The sequence below is a fragment of the Trachymyrmex cornetzi genome, unplaced genomic scaffold (assembly GCF_001594075.2).
Source record: "Trachymyrmex cornetzi isolate Tcor2-1 unplaced genomic scaffold, Tcor1.1 scaffold157, whole genome shotgun sequence".
NCBI classification, from domain to species: domain Eukaryota; kingdom Metazoa; phylum Arthropoda; class Insecta; order Hymenoptera; family Formicidae; genus Trachymyrmex; species Trachymyrmex cornetzi.
In genome coordinates, this window is record NW_017296168.1 from 376,057 (window position 1) to 395,726 (window position 19,670).

Consider the following 19,670-nt stretch of genomic DNA (forward strand, 5'->3'; position numbering starts at 1 on the left):
CCTCCTCCTCCTCCTCCACCTGCAACATCGCGAACTCCTGATCCTTACAGCCAGCCACCTGTCACTTCTACATCCGCTCCTGCCGCATCTAGCTATCCATCACCTAGGGGTTCTGAAACTCCTCGAACGTCTCAGGAACAAGAAGTGGCTTTTGTACAGCAACCGGAAGTCAATAGGCAACTGAGGGACTTACTGCAAAGACAACAATTTAGTAAGAAAATTGAAGGAGTAGGTGCTAATTGGGTTCAAGGTTTGTTTTATTCTGTAATTTCTAAATAATGAATATGATTATTTTATATCAAGTATTACGTATTTGCTGAAATATAAATGAATTAAAATACAATTAAAATTATATTTTCGCACTTTTTCAATTATATTCATAATTCAGATGGACAAAATAATACGGAGAGCAATCAGCAACAATTTGAAGCCAGTCATGTGCAGCTTCAGCAGCAACACTCTCAAGTACAAAACAATTCTAGTGAAGGCACTTTTAGACATCCACTTCCGCCAGGCATTGTTAGGCCCAGAATGCCTATTCAACCGAATGTCTTGATAAGAAATTCCATTGGTACGCATGTAATATTTCTATTTATTAATTTTCAATGTATAAATATTAATTTTTATATTAATTTTCTTGAGTACGCAAAATTCTAGCCTCATTATTCGTAATTTTTGAACTCTTCTCATTTAAAAACTCATACCCTTGATATTTTTGTATTAAACTTTTTGTCTTAAAATATATTACAAAGAATCTGTCTATAAAATATTTAACGTCAGTTTTGGGACAGCCTGTGTAACAAATCTTATGTTATATAGTATTTAACTATACAAATACCTGCATAAATTATAATAATTGTTGAAACATTCTCTCTAATACTTAAATATTCTTAATCAAATAAAATTAATTTATTATATTAACTTTTTTCTTTTATGTAAAATCTTTAATTTTTATATAAAATTTCTGTGTATGATATATGAATTCAGGAATAAACTCGCGACACCCTGTAGCAGGAAATATTCAGAATCCGATTGATCATCGTACTAGGACATTACTGCAGAATAGACCCCCAGTAGCTACTAATGTACCTGCTCAACAGCATTTCCAAGCAACTCAAAACCTCCAAATACGGATGCCAGCAACGAGAAATGCCATTTCCGAATCTTATGATATTTTGCAACAACAGAGATTTACAGGTAAATTAAAAAAAAAATTTTTTACATAAAACGGTATTTCGAAAGCAATATATTTTTGAAAGAAATAATTCAGACAAAAGTTATTTGTTTTTAAAAAGATGAAAGTAATGATTTCACAAAATTTACTTTTTTCTATATTCTAAAAATTTAATAAATTAAAAAACAAGGTATTACTAGTGTTTAATCGTTTTCAATTGTCGTATTGTAAAGATTAGTAGTGGAAAAGAATTACTAATGTATGTCCTAATTGCAGACCGATATCGCAATTGCTTGATATTATCTCCAAAAAATTTAAATATGCGTGAACATTTATATTCTATTATTTAAATTTTCATCCTTTTTCATAGCCTTTTATATAAATTATAATTTAAAATGTTAGAAAGTTCTGATGTTACACAACCATAAAAAATTGAATTTACAAAGATTTTAACAAAATAAAAAACCTCTTTTAGACGTGAATCAGACGCAGAGTCAGCGTGTTGCACGGACAGCACAGGACAATTTAAATCAAGGTATTCGTATGTTGAACACAACTCCAGGACTGGTGCGAGCACCACTCGTTCCCACGACGATAAGCGAGACCGTGGGAGTGGTTACTTCAGAAGCATCTGAGATCCCCGACAATGTAACAGCTGAATTGGAAAAGCTGGAGCAGGAAGGAGCCGGTCCAATGGTTGAAGTTGAAGGAGTCAGTGCAATATTGGGAGATCTGGCAGATGATGATGACGAACTGCTTGGTAAATCTCTTTTTGTGTATTGCATAATAAAATTATGTAGTATGAAGGAATTTGAATTTCAAAATTTAGAATTAAACAAAATTATCATATATATATGAGAAAACAATTCACTCTATTTTTTAAATTGATTTATATGTATTATATATATATATATATATATATGTAAAAATATATATACATATATATTACGGGCAAAAAGTTGCCTGCTTTACAATGTCAGCATTGCACAACTCAATCATGTTGATATGGTCCAGGTAATGTTGACCTGCACATTATGCGGATTTTACTCGCGCGCGCGCGCGCACGCACGCGCACACACACACATACACACACACACAAATTTTGAAGAAAGTTGGAAACAAGTTTCTTATACAAATTAATACACACACACACACACACACAAATTTTAAATTAAGAATTTATTATTCTTGAAGCTGAAATGGGAGCGGACTTCAACATTCTGGAATATGCGGACCCTGAATTGGACACGATCGCAGGTGGGGAGAAGACTAATATTCTTGATCTTGATCTCGAGCAAGTTGAAGTTGATCCCAAAGATGATAAGCAAAAAAAGGAAACTAGGGACGAAGATCAGAAACCAGAATTGACTGGTCCAACCTCTGATATTACTGACTCCTGCTCGACGAGCACGAGTTTGACTCTGACAGAAAATTCCAATGTGTCGACAATAACTTCACCGCAGGCGACATCGCAGACGACATCGCAGGCAATGCAGGCGCAAGTAGTGCAGCAACAGATGCATCAGCAAGTACAACAAGCGGCAGCAATGGGCCGGCCAATACTTCCCGGTACAAGGTTGCTTTCACCAGATGGAGCAATTGGAGTGGTGACTTCCACAAATACGGTAACTGTGAGCTATCCATCGAATTTTCCCGGGCACCCGCAGAGACTTTCGCAAGCACATATACAAGGTAAAGTAAAAAAAATTATTTATAACATAATATTTTATTTGTTTCTTTTGGAGCTTAAATGTTAGATTATTCTATAAAAAAATTATATTTTAGAAAAATCTCAAATCACAGTGACAGCTATAGTAATCCTATCTTTAATATGATGTATAAAATAATTATATAAAATAATAGATATTATTTTGTATAATATGTTATATTTTATACAAATCTTTAATTTTGATATTTAATATCTATGACATTTATTTTTATTATAGTCTCACAACAGCAACGGCTGGGTATGCGAGTAGCCGCAGGAGTGCCAAATATGGCTGGCAGAGTGGTTGCTGTAAATCATATGATTGGTCCACGGATGCCATTGGCTCCGCCACCACCACCACCGCCACCACCACCCCCTTACCCAGGACCACCACCGCCATATCCTGGACCGATACAGGTAAGTGTCGATGTTTATATTAATTAATCTTTTTGGAAATTTATGCATCGCTTTGATATTTGTTTTTGTAATTGCGAGAAAATCAAATTAATCGCATTAAAGTTAAGGGATTGAAGAGCATAATTAATGAATTAAAATGTAAAACATGCTTTTGTTAAATTTTTGTACGATAATCTAATACTATCCGTATAAGATAATTACATGTAAATATGCGCACGCGCGTACACCACATACACACGCACGCGCGCGCGCTCACACACGCACGCACACGTATGCGTACACGTACACATATGTAATACTCTAATAGAAAAAATAAAGATTTATAAGGAAATTCACAAAAAATTTGTGAATAGGATAAACAAAATGATGATAACTCCAATGCGGGACTATATTAATAATTCACATAAAACTTTATTGATAATAATTAATTACATAACACGGTTTGTTAACGTTTTATAACATATAATTAATAAAACGTTTCATGAGATTGCATGTATAATATATGTGCCAGTCAGTTTCGCATACTGCTAAGTTTATTTAAAAAATATTTTGTGCGGCTGTGTGCAGTATCAAATAGAAATAATTTTTCATATTTTGCTAAGCTGCCACTTAAAAATAATAGGATATATTTTTAGAAATATATGTTAAATAATATTTCTCATATAAAAGTTTTATTTAAAGTATATATTTATATGAAAGTTTTTTTTAAATGTATAAGAGTGTATGTTTTATAAAATAATTTTTAATAATATTATACTAATAAATCATGAGAAAATTATTTAGTTAAAATACAAAAACAAAGCTTAAATATATAATTTAATTAATATATTTTACTAGTTTATATTAGACAAACGATAACAAATTTATAATAAAATCATGCTTTAATTAGAATAATTTAATCAGAAAGCGAAACTAAACTAAAAAATTGCTGTGATTGTAGGTGTAGCTAAATAATAGATCTTACACTTTCAGTGCCAAAACATTTTCTGTTTCGGTAGACATTATAAATAATTGCTAACATATATTGAATTTAATATTTTATTAGTCAGATGTATTTTTAATTTTAATCTCTTCTTTTATTTTTTTTTACAATTATAATTTTTATATAAAAATTACAAATTATATAGAGAGATATAATTTGAAATAGTTAGAAGTTATATTAACTTAAAGTTTTAAAAACTATTTTTGAGATACATTTAAAATTGTGATAAGAATTTTTTTCTTGTTTATTTAAAATTAACAGTAGATAATATGGCTTAACAAATTCAAAATAAAGAAAGTATTTTAAAAGGGCTACGAGCTAATGAACGATTTTTTAATATATGTTTATTTTAACATTTTAAATAAACATATTAAAATAAACATATATTAAGAAATTGTTCATTGGCTCGTAGCCCTTCTAAAATACTTTCTTTATTACTTATTTAATTTAATGAAAATTTTGTTTTATTATTCTTGTCATATTTTAATTATATGTTTACATAAAATAGTATAAATCTGGAAGATGTTTAAATGGCAATGAAAATAGTAATGGCAGTGGTAAGAAAATTGGCTAGTGTTTTTGGCCTGGGTGTGCAAGTTTGCAATATGCATTTGGTGTTGGTGCATGTCTAGATGGGACTGTGCCCGGGTGGTGGTGGTGGTGGTGGGCGAAGTATGACGCGGCCCTCGGTTCATATGACGGGGCACCAGGTACCGGTGGCGGGTCCGCCAATGGGACCTGTAGTGCCGCACCCTCACCGAAGACCTTTGCTTCTGCAGGTGAGCGAGATTTGGGGCATTCTAACATTACAAGAAGAAATAAATTGAAATATAAATTTTCATTTTGTGTTTAACTTCCGAAAAATTTTTCCCTTTTAATATTTTTTTAGAATGTAATTAAAAAATCTATCTTATATATATTATATATTCTAGATAAAATAATTAATATAGAAAATTATTTATTTGCTTTATTAATTTATTTATTATAAAATGTAACATATATTAATAAAATTAAATATGTAAAAGTTAAATTGATCATAAATTTAATTAAAAAGAATTTAATTTTTATATCGAACTTTAATATTTCATTGCCTATTATAAAAATAAAAAAGTTACTTTTTATATCTTTTTACACTCCTTTTCTATATTTAGTCTATTATAAATTTTATGCTCTCTTAAATGTTTGCATCCATTCTGCACGAAATTAATTTTACTAACATTGACAAAATCTGTTTTTACTAAATTTTGCTTAATTCTTCCTTGAAGCAACATGATGCTTTTTAGAATAATGCTTTTTTATAATCAACGCATCAATGTTGAAATTGTTTGCATGTTTGTGTAGTATTAATTCATAGTAGACTGAATTCTTTTGTTATTTATATATATATTTATAAAGATAAAATAAAATATTATTGGAAATATATAAATTCAAATTAATTTGCAATAATGTTTATCCACACATTTTATCTACGTTTATTTTTTTATGTACAAACTTTATTTGAACTATTTACATACGTAATAGCTGTAATTTTAGTTAACTTTACAATTTAATATTCAGTCCTAATGCAATAGAAATTTTAGCCTTTAGACCTTCGAGTAGCACTCCTGGTATCAAAAATCGACCTTGACTGTCAGCAGTCGTGTTCACAGGAGCAGCCATTATTGCTGGAGGAGCTGTTAGAGCAGGAGAAACGAGAACAAGAAAAACAGCAGCAACAGCAGCAGCAGCAGCAGCAGCAACAACAACAACAACAACAACAACAACAACAACAACAACAACAACAGACCGAAAATGTCACTGGAGGAAGTCTTTTGAGCGACAGTGATTTTGAAAAATTCAAAGCTGATGTTTTGGGTACTACGTCACCTCCTCAGGGTATGGTGCCTGTGATAAGACCACCTTGTACAGCGAGATCACCTTCCACATCTAACACTAACTGGCAGCAAAGTGGCATAGCTACTGATGGGGCGCTAAAGCTAGCAGCGGCGCAAGTGGGATCGAGACAACCAATTGCCACACAGACTCCACCCGAACGTTAGTAGTCTTCTATTAATTATTTTGTTGGATAGTTATTTAATGGTTGAATGTCAATTAAGGGGGCATATACCTTTCTCAGCTTCAAAAAATCGATTTTTTTATATTATATATTTTGAAAGATTAACATTTCAAGAACGTATAGCCGAAGCCGTTTGAAGAAATTCTAAAAATTGACGAAGTTACAGCACTTTATACTGACCGCCGTCTCCTCTCATAAGCCATTATGGAGGAGCGCGCAGCGCAGGGTAGTAGCGTCGAGCCGTTATACAACTGAGCCCTTCATAGTAATTCAAATAAAACTTCGTCTTTGTATAGTAGGTACATAATTTTTTCAACAGATGATGTTTAGAGTGTTTTTCTGAGTCATTTTTAGGTTATATATTCAGTTCTTTGACATATGTTTTGTTGAACGCACGTGTTATAATGAGTGCAGCAAAAAGTAGTCGGGAATCGAAACAAAGCGGTGCATTTCGCAAAAATCCCAGATAGCCAAATAAGGGCAATATGTTGCCATTTGGCTATCTGGGATTTTGCTGGCACTTATTCCGCATTCAATTTCATCAAACTAAAGCCAAGGTGTTTCTACAAACTGTCGTTCTGACATCACGTAAAGTCTTCCTTAAAATTCAGCAAACTGCTGGCAAGTTGTCATCATGCGTGCAGTAAGACGTAAGCGTACCATCAGTTTGCAGTCAACATGACGAGTTTATTATCAAATTTATTTATCAAGTTTATTCTCAATGTATACTCTTACAATTTCATAAACTCATGAAGTCGATTTACTCTCCTGATGCTAACTCAATTTCACATTATATTCCAATGACAGCAAATTGTCAACAAGTTAAAAACAATACATGCAGTGCATCAATTTATGCTAAATCTCGCTTGGTTATCTGGGATTGGACGCTAAAACGTCCAAAGCCACCAAATAGATGGGTTTTTGAAAGCGAAACCGAGACAACCATTAATGCTGCTAAGAAGAAATTAAAGTCGGTGTCGGTGTCTGATGTGCTCGTGCCGCGAAGAGTGACACTATAAATTACCGAATTCTAAACTTCAATTCTGTTTTTAATGAAATTTCGCAAGTTGTAAAATGTAAAACGTGCGAGGTGACGTGAAATTCCATACAGAAAGCACTCGCGGGATTGGCTTTACAATTGTGATTATTTGTGATGAGTGCAGACCAACATACATTTCTTCTTGTCCGAAAATTGAGTTATCGCTGGTTGACGAAATCAACCAACGATTCAGTTTTGCAATGCGTTGCTTAGGACAAGGAACACTTGCTGAGAAAAAATTTTGTGGGTTAATGGATCTGCCTCCTTCTGTCGCTCAAAAATTGCACGATGAAATTTATAACAATAAAAATTTATAACAAATTCATATAGCATCTAAGACAATCGCGGAATTACTCATGAAAGACGCGGTACAAGAGGAACAGCTGAGGACGAGTTTAGAATAAGAGGTTGAAAACGCTACAGATTTAGGTGTTTTAGGAGACAGGACTTGGCAAAAGCACGGGTTTTTTTCCCTGTATAACGGGTGCAGTCTCATTGGGATGCATTCGAAGAAAGTTGTCGACGTAAACGTGAAATCTCGATACTGCAAAGAATGCGAGGTTTGGGCCAAAAAGAAAGGCATTGAACAGTATTGTGAGTGGGAAATCGAACACCAAAGTAAATGTCAATTAAATCATGAAGGTTTAGCTGGAAAAATGGAGGTCGACTCTATTAAAGAAATGTTTCATCGATCATAGGAATAGTACAGAGTAAAGTATACGCATTACATTGGTGACGACGATTCGAAGACGTACAAAGGTATCGTTGAATCTCAATCATATGGAGACACTGTTGAAATAGAAAAAAAAATGCATTGAACACGTCCAGCAACGCATGAGTGCTCGACTCCGAAAGTGCAAAAAAGATCACAAGGACATTGGAGGAAAAAATAAGTTAACTGCGAAAATGATAGACAAACTCGGTGTATTATGGTTTAGCTATTCGGCGAAATTTCCACTCAGTGGAAAGAATGCGAGGTGCGGTGTGGATCACTTTTTATCATTACAGTTCGACAAAAGACAAACCGCAATATCATCTTTGTCCTCAAGTCTCAGATTCATGGTGCGAGTGGCAACGAGCAAAAGTGAACGGATCGTTGGACAGGTACGAGCAAAATTATAATACTTTACTAGATGAGGTTTTAGATGCGATTCGCCCTATAAACCTTATTAAAACGCTGTCATTATTAAAACGCTGTCTCGGTGGATATACGCAAAACACCAACGAAAGTTTTAATAATTTGATCTGGAAAATGGCTCACAAACACATCAACAGCAGCGCAAAAATCGTAGAAATTGCGATTTTCCTCGCAGTTTGCTTGTTCAACGAAGGTTTGTCGGCCCTTCTGCGAGCGATGAATACGATGGGAATAACTGTTGAACGAAACGCAGCACAATTCGCTGCATTAATAGATACTCGGCACTGCGACCAAGCAGACATCCGAATACAGCACGCGACGCGGGAGGCTAGTATCAGCAGTCGGCTGAGCAAAATCCAAAAAGACGACGAGCACTTTTCCCAGGAGGATTCCCTGTATGGCCCCGGAATAGGTGATTATATGTAAGTCGCAAAAAATTCCCTTTATTATATTGTAAACTTGTTCAGAAACTTTAAACACGTTTTTTTCGAAATCACGTTTTTAAAGTCGGTATCATAAATATCTCAATAACTACTCAACCGATTCCATCCCCGTTTCTTTTGTTTGAAAGCTTATAAAATTCTCTAGTATTTGATCCATGATTTTTTTGATATTTTAATTTTTTATATTTTTTTACACGCTTAAATGAAATTTATACGTGAAAAATGATACTTTAAGTTTGAATGTCAGCCATTTTGTTTTAAATTCGAAATTTAAAAAAGCGTCGATCAAATACCGGTAAATTTAATGAACTTTAAGATGCAATGTTGATTTTTTATTTCAGATGAGCGACCAAGGATCAATCCATGGTACTGCGATTTAAGTCCGTCGAATATGGCCAATTTCGAACAACTGCAGGGGGTAAAGGGGGGGTTATTTTACTTTGATAAAAATTGATTTTACAAGTCTAAAGTATGTTCTTTAATATTAAAAAAAACCCGATCCTAATATGCCTTTTCTTTCTTAGAAAAAAAAAATTAATGAAAATGAACTATTTTTCAAGTCGAAAAAGGTATATGCCCCCTTAGTTTATTATGATAAAAAGTAAATTAAGTTACAAAATAAGTTATATTTAGTGTTTATTACTTTTTATTAAAATTTATCAGAATTTTGTTGAATTTGTTCTCAATGATAAATCTTATTTAAATAAGAAAAATTTTGTAATTTGTTCGACTTACATTTAGAGTTAATGATATTTTAATATTTTAAATTATTAATAATTTAATTTCTAACGAAAAAAAAAGATACATTTAATGAAGACATATATTTTTTAGATATATATTATTTTAAATCTATAAAATAATTCAATTTATTATATATGGTTATATTTGCATTAATTTTTAGCAAGAGTGGCTATGTTTAACATTCCTCAAAAACCGGCACCACCAACTCCACCAGAAAATATAGCTAATGAGCAAGATCGGCAAATTCATGCGAATTATGAGCAATGGCTTAATAATCAGCATCAAATATTAACGCAACAATTAAAATATTATGAGGCAGAGGTCCAAAAACTTCGGAAAATAAGAAAGGTAAATAAAAATAAATTAGTATTATATTAATTAAAATTATCTAAATATCATAGTATTGTTTACTAAATTATCTTTACAGTATATATTAATAGATTTTAATTTTAATATTAATTCCTAAATTTTAGTTTGTCCTACATTTTCATATTTTTCACGTTTCTCTATCTTATTTCCCTCCAGTCTCTCAATAGTAAGCAACGTCAGCTTCGTAAATCTGGTAACGAACTGACAGAAACCGATGCTGCTGAACTACAACGGATTTCTTCTGAGCAAGCTGTTCTTCAGAAACATTTAGAAACTTCTCGTAAGCAACAGCGTCAACACAGCGTATTGGTTCAGGAGTATCATAACAAACAACAACAACAACGACAAACTCAACCCCAACCAAATGAACCTTGTTCTCCATTGATGTCACCTTCTCAGCATTCTCCGATGCATTCTCCAGCTGCGTTGGTTTCTCAGAGTCCTGGTCCTAGTATGATTCAACATTCACCAGCAACTCCATCAATTGTTCAACATAGTCCAGGCACACCGCTGCTTCAACATAGTCCAGGCAACCCTCAATCGAATAATCCAGGTACAATGTCACCGCATAATGTTCAGCAACAATCGCCAAGAATTGGCACTCCTCATTCTCAAGGTGACGAAAGTCCCTTCAGTCCTGGGCCAATGCCTTCTCCGGGTCTATGCAATCCTAACACTACACGAATGACTTCACCACAACATAGAGCCATTATTGGCGGAAGATTGGCAACTTCTCCTGGTGCTTTTACGCCGGAGACGCGAAATCAACAATTGATAGCTGATCAGGGTGTGAGAGTTCATAGTTTAACTCAGAGATTTGTTAGACCACCAGAAGGGGCACAGAGGAGAGGAGGTATCGTTTACAATCCACAGTCAGGACAGCAACAGTTACTGAATCAACAACAGCATCAGCTGTTACAGAGGCAGCAGATTATTCAGCAACAGCATGAAGGCGTTTCTCAGGATCAAGGTCAAAATACTATTGTTCGCGGGACATTGCAGCGGCAGCAAGTTTTCCAACAACAACAACATGAAGGTGTTCCTCGACAACAAATTCTTCAACAGCAGCAACAGAATGATATTTCTCAGGATGGACAGAATCTTATTACTCAAAGAAATTTACAAATGGTTCAACAAAGACAAATTCTTCAACAGCAACAGACTGATATCATTTCTCAAGAAGGACAGAATGTTGCCGTTCAAAGAAGTTTACAAACGACCCGACAACAAATTATTCAACAGCAGCAACAAGAAGGCATTTCTCAAGATGGACAAAATGTCGTTACTCAAAGATCGTTGCAAATAACTCAGCAACGACAGCAAATTCTTCAACAACAACAAATTCTTCAGCAACAACAAACCGAAGATGTTTCTCAGGAAGGACAGAGTTCTATTAATCAAAGATCGTTGCAAGTAGTTCCACAGCAGCAACGTCAACAAATTCTTCAGCAGCAGCAACAACAGAATGATATTATTCCTCAAGAAAGTCATAATGTCGTTGCTGCTCAAAGAAACTTACAGATGGTGCAGCAGCGACAACAAATTCTTCAGCAACAACAACAAATTCTTCGACAACAACATGAAATTGTTTCTCAAAGTATTTCTCAAGAAGAACAAATTACTCAAAATTCTATTCCTAGAACGCTACAAATGATTCAACAACGGCAGCAGATTCTTCAACAACAGCAGCAACAGGAAGGTACTTCTCAAGATGGACAAAATATTACTGTTCAAAGACATTTGCAAATAGCGCAACAACGACAGCAGCATGAAAGTGTTTCACAGAATATTTCTCAAGAAATTGGACAAAATGTTGTTCAAAGATCAATACAAATGGCACAGCGTCAAATCCTTCAACAGCACCAGCAACATGAAAGCATTTCTCAAGATGGACAGAATACTGTTGCTCAAAGAAATTTACAAATAGCTCAACAGCGTCAACAGCAAATTCTTCATCAACAGCATCAACATGAAGATGTTTCTCAAGATGGCGCTATTACTCAAAGATCATTACAACTGGCCCAACAACGACCACAAATTTTACAGCAACAACATGAAGGTGTTTCTCAATCTGTTCCTCAAGAAGGACAAAGTGCTATTACTCAAAGACCTTTGCAAATGGTTCAACGACAACAGATTCTTCATCAACAGCAACATGAGGTTATTTCTCAAGAAGGACAGACTTCTATTATTCAAAGATCACTTCAAATGGCTCAGCAACGTCAACAAATTCTTCATCAACAACAACATGAAGGTGTTTCTCAGGGTATTTCTCAAGAAGGGCAGAATTCTATTGGTCCCAGATCACTCCAAATGGTTCAGCAACGACAGCATATTCTCCAGCAACAACAGCAAAGACAATTCTTGCAAATGCAACAACAGCAGCAGAAACCGCCTAACTCGCCGATGGTGTCTCAGCCATCAAATTCCCCCAGTCCACAGCTTCATCAGCAACTTCAACAAAATTATGGTCAACCTCCAAATTCACCTATGGTGCAACAAACAACGATGGGTTCTCCGATGCTTCAACAACAATTAAATCCGACTTCACAACCTCCTAGTCCAATGAACAGGATTTCACCGATGCTTCATGGTAGCCATCATCATTCTTCGACAACTACTCAACCACCCAGCTCTCCTATGATGCCAAGAAGTCCTATGGTAGCTGGATCTCCTATGCAAATGCAGCGAAGACAGTCTACTGGGAATAGTCCCGCTATGCCAGACAGACCCCAAAGTGTGGAAAATCCTGGAACTCCAAGGACACCTCATACACCTCATAATTTTGTCCAACAAAATACTAATTTAACTGTAACTGCAAGTGATCAGCAACAAGTTTCTCAACAAATTCCTCAACAGGTTTCTCAGGAACAAACTTCTTTATCAGATAATGTTTCTAGAGGTGGAGGAAACTCCAATAATCCCTTAAATCCCATTCCTTTTCTTGATTTTGCGAAGACTGGATATTTTAAATTAGGATTAAAGGGCGGCTCATCAGATGATCAGGACCAGATTCGTCAACAAATTTCTCAAGAACAAGTTCTTTTACCAGATAATTCTACTAAAAATGAGGAAAATAGTAATAAATCTATAAAACCAATACGATTCCCTAATTTTGGACGATTTGGATGGTTCAAGTTGGGCTTAAGAGGAGGATCGCCAATGTGGTCAAGCAAAGCTGATAGTAGTAAAGGTGGTAAAGGATCGGAAACATCCCAAGCGAAAAGAGATCAGTCTACAGAAGAGAAAGCAAATACTTCCATGAATCGGAAAACCACTAGAATCAGCTCACTAGTCTGTGTCGACTATAATGACTTTGACGACGATTCTCATACGCCGCCACAAGCTTCACCCACAACTTTAGAGATAAAATCAACTGGTCAAGGCTCTTCATTGACCTCTTCAACTTTAGATAATGGATCTTTAACTTTAGAAAGTCCTGGAGAAAAATTGGAACAACTTCCAGATACGACAGATTATGATGATGACAAAACTATAGTTAATACCGAAGTGACTTTGAGTTCCACAGCTCAACGAGACAGTGATGATATCACCGTGATTGAACAGTTCGGTGACTCAGAGCTAGTTGATGTTATTTCAGGAACTTTAGAAGGTGATATGCAGGAAGAGTATGTTCTATTCGAACCTGGAATGGTGGTGGATCTTTCTGCTGATAGTAACGATTCTCTTTGCCATGCTTTAGTGAATGATGCTGGTCAAGGTCATGATTTAGTGCAAATTTTAGAGATTGATAATTCTGAATCACAATCAGAAGAACCTATTTTGAGTGACGAAGATTTAGTCCCGTCTCATTCAAGAAATAAAAAGGGTCTTAGACTCGATATAGTGAGGGCCTTTCAGTCTGGAAAAAAGCTAGTCGCTGTAACTGATACTCCTGAATCACCAGATCAAGAAGAACTTCGAGTTGATCCTTCTCCAGGTCCTTATTTAGATCAGTCTCCTGATCAAGAGCTTATGGTATCTTTAGTAAGTGATTCTGAAGTGGTTATCATCGATCCCACAACGAAATCGCCTGAAGACAATCTTTCTAAAGGTTCTTGCGATGAAGAGATTGAAAAAACTGATAACAATATACAAACTAATGTTTCTAAAGAAAATACATTTAATGAAAGCTCGATAGATGATCAAACCAAATCTTCAAAACAAAACAAGAGTCCTACAAACTTTATCTTTTCAGATAAATCGTATATCAAAACACCAGCTTCAACTATATACCCAACTAATATTAATGTAACAGTCTCAAAATCGATGGTTTCTTTAATAAATACTACAATTTCTTCAAATTTAATTTCTAGTTTAGTTTCTACTAGTTCTAATTCTCAACTGACTCAGGTTTCAATTCAACCAATTATGACAGAAACTAAAATGGTAGATCATTTTGACTTAAAAGAAGTTTCCTCGAGTTGTTCTACCAATCAAAAAGGTGTTACATTGTCAACGATGGCGAGCATTGTGGCAGATGCAAAAATTGCCGCGAAACTTAGTCAAACTGCTCTGGAGAAAATATCCAATTCTCAGCAAGATAAATTGAACCCAAAAATTATCTCTACTAATGAAATACCGAAAATATTATTCTCAGAGAAGCCTTCGACAACTTTTTCGAGTTTGCCACATACGGAATCTCTGAACAATCCCACGAAATTAGCATTAAGTGTACAATCAACTTCTGTGACGCTCTCGACTCCGAAAATGTCAATTCCAGATTTGTCGAAAAAGAATACTATCTCAAAGAGCAAAGAAAAACTAACAGAAAATCAAGAAGGTGAAATGAAAGAAGAGAAAGAAATCCAGGACAAAATTATAGATGAAAATAATTCCTTGAATACATCATCAAATATTTTTTCAGAGTCGATTGAAGAGAAGAAAACTGATCCATTAAATACTACGGACGAACTGGAGAGTATGTTAGAAGCTATTCATAATCCTGCAGAAAATGTTGAAAATAAGAATGATATTCCAACGACGACTCTAAAAAGAATGTCACCTGTTACCGATGATTTATCGCTCGTCAACATTTTGGAAAATGATACTGAACCGACGGAAAATGATAAAGAACAAATTTCTTCAGATTCTGATATGCAAAAAGTAACAAATAAATCTGAAGAAATCCAAAAAAACATTGAAGAGGCTAATGACAAAAACATAAATAAAAAGAATCATCAGGAAGAACAATGTACGGAAATAGAAACTTCCAAACCATTTCTTCAACATTGTTTGAGTGAAGAAAAGGCATTAATAGAGGAATCATCTGATGATATTTTAGATATGTTACAAAATATTATTTCATCAAAACCGGAAATGGCAAACAGTAGCGAGTCGAGTATTATTTATCAAATGCCAACTCCGTTAGATACTTTACCCTTAAATATTCTTCAAGACTCTTTAATGGATTTAGAGCAAGAAAATCTCGAAAATGATCAAATTTCTTCAACTGAACCTAAAAATGAAGTAAAATGTCAAAATGCTGAAGTAAAAAAGAGTTCTCCAGCAACGAGTCAAGCTTCCACTTTGATAGTTAGTACCGTGGCACAATTGCAAAAAAGTACAACAACAGTTCCTCATTTATCACCACTTTCGAAGCCAACAGAATTGACTTCTAATGTAGCTAACGTATCCCATCAACTGAGAACATTGCTATCATCTTTACAAAGCAATCAAACAACAGTGAATCAAACCGGAGTGGTCACCATGGTTTCTTCAGTGAAATCTGGAAGTGTTTTATCTACCTCTAGTCCCTTGTCGACATTGAATTCATCAAATAATATTCAGAGTGGAGTTTCGACTTTGACAAGATTAGATCAAGGTCGTTCTCAACCTAATCTGATCAGCAATATTTTAAAAGATACAGAAATGGTTGTAAAAGAGAAAAAAGAATTAAAGGACTGTAGCGGAGTTATTACTACAGGTTCAAAAGTTAATAATAGCGAGCAGATCTTCAGGATGACTTCTTCAGCAACAACTTTTCAGACTACTACAGTTTCTAATCTTTCAAGTACTTCTTCGGCTGCAGGTACTTCTAGAAACATTGCAACTTCGATCTCTATCACTTCAAATGCCATGTTGAATGCCATGCTGGCTGGGACTACTTCCTTAAAACCTTCAATTGCTGGTCATGGTCGAAGTAACACAATACCAACTCAATCTGCAGTCAATCTTTTGAGTTCTGTTTTACCATCGACTTCAATACAACGCTCGCAAAATCTTCAAGCAATCCTTCAAGCCAGTTCAGGATGTTCTACACCTTCTCGAGTACTGGTAAATACTAGTTCAGCCGTAACTAGCTCAATGCAATGTATTAGAACTATTGTGCCACCTTTGGCAACTTCTAGTGGTGTTTCAAGTACGTCTAGTATTCTTCAATCGACTTTATCGCAAGCTCCAAGTCCCCTTTTGACTTCTAATCAAAACCAATTTAAATCTTCTGGTCTTCTATCAATAGATAAAAATAACGATCTTGAAAATCAATCTACAACAGTGAAAAAAGATCCTGAAGAATCCAAAATCCAAGAAAAGAGAGAAATAGATTCCAGTAAAAGTACTTCTAATTCTTTAAGATTAGAGGATTCTCAAAATGTATTGCTGAAGCAACTATTGCAAAATACGGCATGTCCTACGACTTCAGGATCGTCACAAGGACCCAGTCTGCCAATAGTTCCTTCACTGGAAGCGCAACTGGCTCGGCCAGTCTTACCTACGCCACCTTCTTTGCTTCCTCAGTTATTAAACGAAACCCCAACACCGAAGCCAGTAACAAAACAAGTTCTTGCGAGGGAAACTTCTTTTTTATCGCATTCGGTAACACCCTTAAAGATTCAAAGTTCACCAACTAAAGAGGAATCTGCGAAACCTCCTCTTTCATTATCTAGTTCGATTGCGACACAAAGAGCACAAACTGAAAACTTGAAGCAGCAAACAACAAAGTCAGTTCCTACTTCTTCAGTAAGTTCTTCGGGAAATTCTATATCAAGTCAACCAGTTTCTTCATCAATAACAACGACAAAAACGTCTCCGAACATTTCTACGAATTTGCAAGAGACTTCTGTAAGTCAAAGCAAATTGAGTACTGGCATGAGCGGAGAAGGGCTTCAAACTCAACAACGCGTAACTGTTTCTAAACATGCTTTGCAAAATAAACCAATGGCAACCTCTGGAACAGCCTCGAAGAGCGTCCAATTAGCGACCAGTAACTCTAATAACATATCTGGATCACAAATTCAAGTCCAAACACAGTCTCAAAACCAAGCTCCAGTCGTGCAGAAGCCAACAGTGGCACAACAACAAGTTCCTTCTTCTTCGACTACTTCCGTTCAACAACAATCTGTTCAGCAACAAGTGCCTCATAATCATGGAACCGTCGCGGTTCCACCACAAACCGTTATGGGATCCGTTACCCCATCAGGTTCCAATACAGTGCCTTTAGTCGAGATTAAAAAAGAAATTGGTCTTGAGGATGTTTTGTCCACTGTTGCCACAACATCAGCCAGTCAGTTGCAGACGGATACCAAAGAATTTCTCACTACCAAAGAGGAACTTATAGATGGCGCAATGGATGATAAAACTGGTAAATAACATTTATGTATCATATTACTTTATTTTAACATATTACTATTCTTTATTTCTTATATTTATTTATGTTTATGTTTCTATTATTTTATATTAGAAAGATATGTGTATAATATATACTTCTTTTATTACATATATAGCGTGTTCATTTCTTACATAAAATTAAATTATATATTACAAAGATTGTAAATATAATATTAAGATTTTATTAAATCCAATTAATAACAAATTGTAACAATGGCATCTGGAACACTTTAGATCTTAAGAAGTTGAAGAGGAGACAATACCAACAGAAGAGAAAGCAAAGCCAGGGAAAGGATGCCATAACTGCACCTCAGAAAAAACGTTCCCGTAAAGTCTCGCGCCTCGATGAGGATTATGACACATTTGTGGATAATTTAATGACCCAGTTGCGACAACTTCAACCGATGGCGGTTCTGGAACCCCAGTTGAGTCGTAATTATGGGGTGTGCCCGATTTTCGGTTGCGGAGATCTTGTTAAGATTGGAAGTCAGAAAGATTATAACGCTAGAATTGGCGATTTGATTGGAAATTATGGATCAGCCAGTTTACCTGGAATTTCTGATCATTATAATACACAGCCATTTGGAGAATTAGAGCCTCTGCCACCTCAACAACCCTCGACTACGCAGAGAGGATTTTATGATCAAGAATTTCCGCCTTTGAAGTTGGACGATAGTGAGCAATCATTTAATATATTTATATTTTATAATATTGATATAATTATAAAATTATAAACAAATTTACTATTAATTATTTCAATTGTAAAAAATTTATAAGATTAAGAAAAAAAGTGAAAGATGGGAAATAAGAAAAAGAAGAAGAAGAAATAATAAGAATATGGAAGAATAGAAGAAAAATAATATTAGTAAAATAGTAAAAATAATATAATGAATGAAAAGATAATATAAATATAACTTAATACATTTATAAGAGAAATAAAATATTTAAATTTTTTATACAAAAACATTACATAAAAATGTTCTTTTGTAGCTGATGAAAAAAAAGAGAATATGACGACTAATCGCGATGTGGACTCTCCTGATACCATTGTGAGTTCGTCCTCACCTGAATGTGTTATACCAGAATTTATGCACCGTTTTCCTGGACTGCGATTGATTGAGGAAGAATCGGATGAAGAAGCAGAATGGCTCAAACGTGTATCACCCGTTATACCTCTGATTTCACCAATTCCAATCAGACTAAAGCCTGCTTACTTAAAAGATGCAGCTAAACAAGACAAGGAGAATTTTGGAATGCCCAAGTATGCATATTTATTTTTATTTATTCACAGTGCATAATATATTTTAATATATTATTTATATGTATATATATGAAATACTTTTTATGATATTATATAATTCTTTAGGCTTGGCAAGTCCCCTCCGATTCCTTTACGAGAAAGCGGAAATGTCACTGTGACCTTAACTTTGAATAGTCAGGCTGCCGATGATATAATGGGTGTACTTAAAGATCTTGCTAATATTCTGAACATAACACCGCCTGCTGGTTATCAAATAGTTGAACGCACCACTACTCCTCCTAGTCAGAAATTAGGGCTGTACAGGACAAAAGGGAAGGACGGCAAAGAGGGTAGTACGTAATTTAATAGAATGATTTTATTTCGTAATGTATAATATGTATAATATTTCGAAAAATATTTATGAATAAAATTTATACAAGAATATATAAGAAAACGAAAAAATGTAAATTATGAAAAAAGTACTTATTGGCAGATTAGAATATATAAATAAAATAACAAATAAAATCCAAAAATTTTAATTATATATATATATATACTATCTTATACACAACTGCCATATGAATGCTAGAAAAATATATTTTTATATCATTATTCTGTTATTTCAGAAATAAAAATATTCTTTTTACAGCAGTATTACAGGAGCATTTTCAGTGATTATGATCCGAGATTATTTAATCTAATCTTCCTTTCCAATGTATAAAAAAATGACAAGGCAATAACATAGTTTTTTAACT

At 34.5% G+C, this 19,670-nt stretch overlaps 1 protein-coding gene across 1 annotated transcript in view; it reads left to right on the top strand.

The window, feature by feature from the left end:
- LOC108758475 (uncharacterized) overlaps positions 1 to 19,670 on the top strand; it is a 52,105-nt gene that overhangs the window by 26,325 nt on the left and 6,110 nt on the right. Inside the window, exons 20-32 of the mRNA XM_018503461.1 lie at positions 23 to 250; positions 389 to 571; positions 988 to 1,197; positions 1,650 to 1,934; positions 2,369 to 2,866; positions 3,121 to 3,299; positions 5,919 to 6,315; positions 9,859 to 10,046; positions 10,224 to 17,649; positions 17,910 to 18,350; positions 18,666 to 18,936; positions 19,042 to 19,268; positions 19,542 to 19,630. Coding sequence (XP_018358963.1) covers positions 23 to 250; positions 389 to 571; positions 988 to 1,197; positions 1,650 to 1,934; positions 2,369 to 2,866; positions 3,121 to 3,299; positions 5,919 to 6,315; positions 9,859 to 10,046; positions 10,224 to 17,649; positions 17,910 to 18,350; positions 18,666 to 18,936; positions 19,042 to 19,268; positions 19,542 to 19,630 — 10,622 coding nt within the window. The remainder of the gene's footprint in view (positions 1 to 22; positions 251 to 388; positions 572 to 987; positions 1,198 to 1,649; positions 1,935 to 2,368; positions 2,867 to 3,120; positions 3,300 to 5,918; positions 6,316 to 9,858; positions 10,047 to 10,223; positions 17,650 to 17,909; positions 18,351 to 18,665; positions 18,937 to 19,041; positions 19,269 to 19,541; positions 19,631 to 19,670) is intronic.